This window comes from Lygodium microphyllum, chromosome 27 (assembly GCF_053477565.2).
Source record: "Lygodium microphyllum isolate KBCC chromosome 27, Lygodium_microphyllum_v1.1.10, whole genome shotgun sequence".
Classification (NCBI taxonomy): Eukaryota; Viridiplantae; Streptophyta; class Polypodiopsida; order Schizaeales; family Lygodiaceae; genus Lygodium; species Lygodium microphyllum.
The window spans coordinates 3,809,520-3,817,509 of record NC_141161.1 but is presented as its reverse complement, the minus strand read 5'-3'; the positions used below and the strand labels follow the sequence as shown (position 1 = coordinate 3,817,509).

The window sequence follows — 7,990 nt, the reverse complement described above, 5'->3', positions numbered from 1 at the left end:
CTTAGTGAAGCTCGCTTTAGCTCATTAAGACATGCACTTGGTATTGTTCCAAGTTCTTGTCTCATTGATTGAGGCATGTATCATTGTATTCAAGAAAACTTTATAGTAAATCATTTTTGTATCGTAGGTATGTGTAAGGGCTCGGGTTTTTCCCTTGTTCTCCCCAAGGGTTTTTTCACTCGCAGCTAGAGACCTTTGTTTGAGTGGGGATGTTACAACTATATATATCATCTCTCACTTGACTTGGGTCTCACCTATATATACTAACTCTACATCAATATGAATCATTCTTTGGGAGCATGTCTTGTGTCTCTCTCTCGTACTCTCTCTCTCTCTCTCAACACAAACTAGGTGTCGCTGACTTTGTGTGTAAATCCTCTCATAGGCAAAACAAATAACATGATAGAAAAGCACATTATGCCAAATTCACAGGTTTAATAATGTTTGTGCATATACAAATTTCTTGGCATGATTTTGGCCTCTTACTTCACGAATCTTACATCCAATAACTCAATTCAAGACATGCTAGTTTCAGAGATTCACAAACACACACACACACACTCCCTCCCTCCCTCCCTCTCTCCTCCCCCTCTCTCTCTCTCTCTCTCATCTAGTTATACAATCTCCTAGAAATGTATCATAATCCATGACTCATCCATTGATTTAGAAAGTCTATAATGAACAATTTAGTACCACACATAAACAAACATCCACACATTACTCGCCCCCCCCCCCCCCCCCAAAAAAAAAAAAAACTACTTGTTTGTGTGCATGTATGAGAACATATCTACATATACACCTAATCATTATTTTAATAAATAAATATAAAAACGGTAACATAAGAAGGAAATTTATATGTCTTACAATGTACTTGTAAAATGACATCTTATAGTTGGGTAACCGAGTATTTGTAGGCAAATAGATTGGTCAATTTTTGTAACTCTTTTGCTTCACTTCACTAAAGTGTTTTACTTAACCCCTACTCTTGCCATGCAAGCCTTGTGATTAAGTCAGTTTTTTTAATTCTCATAAATTCTATAAAGAGTCATATTGATTTTCTATGACAAAAAATATATATATAAGAAGCCATAGGCGTATCAATTGCTTATGGTGAGTCCGATGTGTTAATAGATTCCCTTTTTAGGCATGATATTTAAATAAGTAGTTTTACATACAAACTAAGTGAAGCATCATGACTAGGCAATTGACTTCATAATCCTGGCCATGTCCTTTCCTCTCAATTCCCCAAGGTCAGATGATACCACCTCGTCCCCTTTCAAGAATTTTCTTTCTGCATGTCGCTGCACAAATATGTTACAAATAATACAATTGTTGAATGTTGATCGTAGTCACTGCTCAAATATGTTACAAATTTTGGGCACTGAATTGCAGAGGAACCCACATATGATATACATAACACGATGTACGATCATTACTAATTACACGATCCCAGGTTAATCGGCTACCCTTCTTGAGCCTCTGCTCAATGATCTCGATGTTAATTGACGTCTGGTCATGCGTGTGACAGCATTCCAGTATGAGGGGGCCTTGGTTGCGATCCTCCACAGCACGCAGATCGCATACAATCCCCCGAAGATGATAAACAGCCCAGCGAACCTGCTCAACTGTAAGTGATCAGGAGCCATGTTGGGTTTGCAGTCCCCATTTTTAACCAGGTACTTATCCTTCAGCTTCTGCAGATCCCCATTTTCAGCCATCTCCAGGATCCCCTCTGATATCTTCTTCGTCAGCAATGGTAAACTCTTGCTCACGGCCTGCAACGAAGATTCATTTTGCTGTCAATATAGCTTTCTGGGACCTCTGTGTATATCAAATGTACACTTTGATGGAGATTTCATGCTTGCTAGAATGAATGCATCTACTGATGTCAAGTGTGGACCCTATTTTGAGAGTTCTCATTTTGGCCATTACAGGAGTGGCAATGGCGCATTGCTGCTGGTCGATTAATCAAACAGGCTGCGCTTACAGGAGAATTCGTGATCGCCTACAGTAGTGGCTATGACAGTACAGTAAGTTGCTGATCACTTATTCAAAGTCAAGCTTGAGCCTGCAATTATAGTAAGAGTGATTTTCACTGCGGTTATATATAAGGGCAGTTAAACAAACAATGTGATCATTTATGGTAGTTACTTCTGATCACTTATTCGAACTAAAGCTTGAGGCTGCACTCAAAGGAGGACTGTTCATCACTTGGTGAAGGCCATCTTGGCGTAACACGGAGTCATATAACGGGCAGTGGCTCTAACATTATATATGATGCTTTGGCAGTCTCTGCCACTGCATTGCATTCATGGTTGTAATGCAGACTTGCTCCATTCTTGAACAGCCTTGGAGAAGTGCTTAATGCAACCTTGTCTCAAACCAGTGCAGTGCCTCTGGCCATGTAATACTTCTTTGAGCCAAAGTTGATTGGGCATGGCTGCCTCCATTAATGAGGCAAATGGATACTCACCTAAGGCATGAGAAATTGCCACTGTGGCCAACCGCAAGACATAGACAAAGCCAACACTCATATAGCAAGTTATAAAGGGAGTTCGGCAACTTACAAAGCCAAATCCACCAAAGTAGGCGATCTGATCGCCTGCTTTAGTTAAATCATTGCAGTGCTTCTGCAGTAAAATTTGCACGTAAGGGGTTTCATCGAGAACAGCCGCCACATTACTTTGACCTGATTGTAAAGCTTTCACATAGTCTTCTTGAGAAGCATATGCCTTTAATCTCCGGTGTGGGAAACCCAAGTGCCTTAGATAGTCTCCCACAAATGACCCGCTTTGATAACCAACAAGCTTAGTGCTACTCTTTAGCAGGCCTTCATAGCTTTGAATGGTAGGAAAGAGCTGCTGAGCAGAAAGCTGGGATGCCAAGCTTGCTGTGTAGCTAGAGTAGAAAATTAGCGCAGTGAACAGCCAAGCAACAGTAACGATGCGTCCTGTATGTGTTCTTACATACTCCTCTGCATCAAACATATCTCAGCATTAGTCTCTTGTGATCAGGTCCTGGTTGTAAGAGTAAAAGGAAAAATGGGTGAGACATTGAAGGCTTGAAACGAGTACTTACGCTGAGAAAAAAACACGCACAGTGATGTAAACCTGATCCAAAATTTTCTTTAGAAACAGTATGGGAAGGAGCATACAAATCGTGTGAAATATGTTGTGCAGGTTGCTTCAATCCGAATACATATTTAATTTTACCCTAACAGATACAGTTCAAGATCTGTCTTTGTAAGTTGAATTGCTGAAATTGAAACTAGTTATTCAGTTGTATACTGTGGCTTGATTAAGCTTATATTAATAGTCTGATTAAAAATCAGTTTGAAAATAAGGATTTATAACACACCAATAGGCATTGAGGAGCCGTTGCTTGTGGGAAACCGGGGAGTTTAGAGGAGAATGAACTGAGCGCTGAGCTTCGATTCCTAGGCTGCCATTGAAAGGCGGTTCCATGGTGGTATTCTCATCGACGCCAGTGTGGTCATTGTTGTTGCTATTCTCCTCATTGGGATGAGAAGGCACCTCATGAGGGCTTCCCTCACAAATGCGGCGCGGTTGCATACTATCTGTTCTGCTACAGCTCGTGTTTGATGTTGGTGAACCTCTCATGGTCCTAGAATCAACAGGTTCAGGGTTGGGACGAGATCTGTGCTTGCCATGCCTGGAATCCTTCATGAATTCTGGGTTCTTGTTTTCCAGGATGTAAAGCAGCATCCCAGTGGAAAGGAAGGCACATCCTATTACCAGCCATAGCTGCAATGAGAAGGGATGCAGGAAGTCCCACATGGTGGTGGGCTTCCCATGTGTGAGAGGTACCACCATCACAAGTGAGGACTGAATGTAAGGCAGAGTGAAGTCCACCTTGTCCATTCGATCTCTGTTGATCGTAAGGTCCGCCACAATGATGTCTGCCTCCTGATGATTGGGATCAATTCGATAGCACAGCAAGGTGTTAGAACTAAATCATCAGAGCAATATGTTTAAACATTAAGACATTTAAACAGATGATCCAAACACCTTCGATTTTGAAAGTTGCAGGTTTCCCCCAGTGCTTTTGAACGACACTTCTCAAATGTATAACTAAAATGAAGTTATATTTTGTCAAATTTCAAACTTCCTGGTAGCTGCTCTAAAAACTTCGCAGTTTGGTCGACATAAAACCTTGGTTTTTCGTGAACACCGCACGCACGCACATATGCATGCGCCTGCACAAGGATGTGTATGCAGCATGTGCACATACACACAAGAAGTTTTGACAGTTGTCTGGGAAAAGGGGTTTTTTTCCCTTCCTTTTTCCATAGAATGTTCAACATCATGAGCTTCTGATGAGCACGCACCACATACCTAGGTAGGTGCGGTTGGTGGCTGCACACCCCCACCGATGTCCGACAGCCCGATGCCTCCACCCACTAGGTATGGTGTCCCTCCCTCATAGTGACTTCTAATGTTGATGTAATTCACAAGGTGTAATTATAATGGGAATTCTGCTAAAATTACCTGTGAAACCCTCCCCCTCCCTGTTTCCCGCGCCCCCCCCCCCCCCCACAACACACACACACAGAAAAACCACAGACACAGAAACACACATTTTGGGTGAAACCAATGATCCCCTGCTAGGAATTCGTTAGCTCGATGGATAACACCATGATGACTATTACCAGCATCACAAAGATTATATTACAAGCATGGACACAGGCAATTAAAGCAGGGAGAGGCACTGACCCTATTGTGAACCATGTCGACCATGTCATTGTAGCTAGGGGTGGAAAGACCGTCGCCGTGTCCAACAAAATGAAAGGCGGGCCGAGGGTGAACGCGGGACATGGCTTGGAGGAAGACTTGGACACAGAAGCCATCGAAGGTGGTGCTGAGGGCGGGCTTATGATGAGGGGGGCCTGTCCAGTTGACGAACTCCTCGAAGCCGACCTTGTATGGGATCAGGACGCGGAGCGGAGGGCCGGAAGAAGAAGAAGAAGAAGAAGCTGCTGCTGCTACTATTAATGGCGACACTGAGAGACCTGCAAACAGTGACAAGAAGAAGAAGACGATGATGATGACGAAGACGGAGAAGGGCGTCTGCGCCATTTCCCCGACTCCCGACTCCCGACTCCCGAGCTTATTCCGCAGTCGCCTGGTTTTCCAAGCTTTCTAAAAGGAAGTAACGAATGAGAATCAAATTTGACGGCTGTGGTCCCGACACGACACGTCACCTCGGCACGTCACACTCCCATCTAGGTAATCGTCTCAGAACGTCAATTTTACCTCTTGTACAGTGACTGATATCACCAGATTCGCCACGGCGCATGTTCGGCTATTAGTGGGACCCTCAAGGCTCAGAACGTCAGATGTGCCATGCAACCCTTGTCTTCGTTTTCCTTTTGCCTTGCTTTCTACACGCGTTAGTTAGCCTAGAAACGATCCGCAAGTCTGGCAGCGTGCAACCATCCTCAAAGGCCTAAGACTAAAGATGCGGAAGAACAAAGACAAAGTCCATGGGCAACTTGTAGGTTTTGGCTTCTCCTATTCAATTTCAAGGTGAGGATTGCTCGTCAAAACTCACAATCACAAATTTGAATCTTAAACACACCTCTCTCTCTCTCTCTCTCTCTCTCTCGTCTCCCCAAAAGTATGATGGCCCATCACATCACCAAGTCTTTGGATATGTTGTCTACACACATACCTATGAAGGCGAGTAGATAATTAGATTGACCGTGCCCATGATAGACACACATGCGCACGAAATCACCACGCATGCACACACAATTGAGTGTATGTGTACCCACAATATGGTCAAGCCATACCTTTGCCACACCATTAGGTTTGGTGCACTTTGCTTGTGAGAAAAGCCATGACCCAATGAAAAAATATATGTTGAGTAAATTACATAGTGCAGATTCTAAAGTCCAAGCCACCTAGTAATGTTATTAAGAAGTAAGAGCGTGGGCTAATTAACCAAAACGATACAACTCTTTATTTGTATTCTTGGTCTTATGTAATTAATGCCTTCACTTTGGGGGTCCACCTTCAATATGTGCCATCATCCATGGATAGTTTGACCGTTGTTAGCTCTAGAGAGGGTGTGCAAGCCTGCCATATTAAGGGAAACACTAAATTTCTATGGACATGTTGTAGAGTCATGATAGTCCACATAACCATGTATACACATGCATATGATGGTGACCAGTTTACTCCTGGGGAGTCTGTCTTATAAAATATGTAAGATACCACGTGAGTTCAAAGAAAATAGTATTTATTTAGTAAAATTTACATGATTATATTTACAAAAGGGATTTTTAAATTATAATTTAGAAAAAAAAACGTAAATTTAGTAAAGTAAAATGGGTCATTGTATGGCCTTATAACATGTAAAGAAAGGGTATATTTTTAATATTGTTTGAATGCGCATTATATAGATGATTTTTAATAGGTGCACCCCCAAGAGATTACTCTTGTCAATTGCAAACACACATGCACACACATATGTATATACACACAAGCATGTGGAGCTAAGTAGATTTCTTTGGACATTGATGGACACACATGCACGCATAAGCATGTGTACACACAATGCGTGTTTACATGTGTATGTCTTTATCCACATCATGGGCAACCCATGACTTTGCATGCCTTTGCTACACCATTAGGTTTCTATGGTGCACATTGTTTTTGTAAGTGAAGTGGTGACCCGATAGAAAAACACGTTCACTGAATTACACAAGGCCAGCATGCTATTTGGAAGGAGTGTAAAGTGGAAGTTGTCTTTATTACGAAGTATGAGTGTAGGCAAATTGGCAAATTATATTCAACTCTTTTTTTGTATCATTGGTCTTATGTAAGGCTTTCACTTTTGGTGTTCACCTTGGGATGTGCCATGGAAAGTTTTGAATGATATAACTCTAAAGATGGTGTGCAAGCTGTGCCATGATATACCTATAATATCAAGCTCTTGGTCTTATGAAAAGCTAACATTAGGGTATTGTGTGATGCAAACGAATTTCAAGGAATTTTAATGAAGTTATTCTTCAAGTCGAATTGCTTACGATAGTATATAAATTAACATTTGTACTTGATAATTTTATTGAGTCAACCATGCAAAATGATCAAGTGTTAGAGCTACAATCAACCTAGGCATGTCAAACAACTATTTGCTAATAGTGTATAAAGAAAATGCAAAGCAGCATAGTGTGGGCTTTCCCTTCAAAGTCAATCAATGAGCCCCAACAAGACCAAAATGTGAAGTATATCATCATAGTTAGTGCACTCAAAATTTAGTTTTGAATATAAATCATCACCTGGATACCACTCATAAAGGATAGACTATGATGCCTCAGTAGTGCCAACCTTGTCAGTGCTTCTTGATGCATAAATTTATGTATTGAGGACCCCAATCCAAGATTCACCACAATGAACACAAAATATATGTGCGTAGAAAGTATGTAGGTCTTCTTCTTTGATTCCCTCCTTATCCTTAAATCTTTGGCCCTTGAATTGTGGTGCATGCATACTCTTAATCCTCCCACCTCTCCCATTTTGAACAAAGGCCTCACATTGCATTGCTTTTCCCGTCCAATGCTTCCCAACCAGTGGATTGACAATTTTCTAGTGTCTCGCAAATAGCCCATTCCTTCACATAAACATCGATTTCTTTAGGGACTCCTTCAACAAGTGTGAGTCCTCCCCTAGCCTTTGGTTGATTAATAGTTACATTCTCATACTCAAGCCTATGACTATCATTGTCTAACATAATGCTTGCATGGACATTTCTCCTCTTTTTTGCACAATAGTTATCTGTTTGAAACCACTTCGTAGGTCAATCGTTATTTGGTACTCCTTTAGTATTGTTGATGTTAGATCCACTTGACGATCCACTAAATTCTTTTTACACAACACTCTCTCATCCCCTACCATACACCTATTGTGTATATTTCTAAGACTCGGTTTAGAGCCCTCATATCTTCCCATCAAGTATGCTTCATACA

At 41.6% G+C, this 7,990-nt stretch overlaps 1 protein-coding gene across 1 annotated transcript; it reads right to left on the bottom strand.

Moving 5' to 3' along the window:
* Window positions 1–1,089: 1,089 nt before the first annotated feature.
* LOC148012021 (glutamate receptor 3.3-like) lies at window positions 1,090–5,150 on the bottom strand. The gene is made up of 5 exons (XM_087669531.1): window positions 4,734–5,150; window positions 3,358–3,926; window positions 3,079–3,110; window positions 2,568–2,974; window positions 1,090–1,775 (listed from the first exon to the last, which is right to left on the bottom strand). The coding sequence occupies exons 1-5, from the start codon at window positions 5,094–5,096 to the stop codon at window positions 1,455–1,457; spliced, it is 1,692 nt and encodes a 563-aa protein (XP_087525657.1). The 5' UTR covers window positions 5,097–5,150; the 3' UTR covers window positions 1,090–1,454.
* Between the last annotated feature and the right edge of the window lie 2,840 nt (window positions 5,151–7,990).

Coding starts and splice junctions, on each gene's coding strand:
- LOC148012021 (XM_087669531.1), bottom strand. CDS start 5,096: ATGGCGCAGACGCCCTTCTCCGTCTTCGTCATCATCATCGTCTTCTTC. Junction 3,927..4,733: donor TCGACATGGTTCACAATAGG/GTCAGTGCCTCT, acceptor CCCAATCATCAG/GAGGCAGACATCATTGTGGC. Junction 2,975..3,078: donor GTGCGTGTTTTTTTCTCAGC/GTAAGTACTCGT, acceptor TGTTTGATGCAG/AGGAGTATGTAAGAACACAT.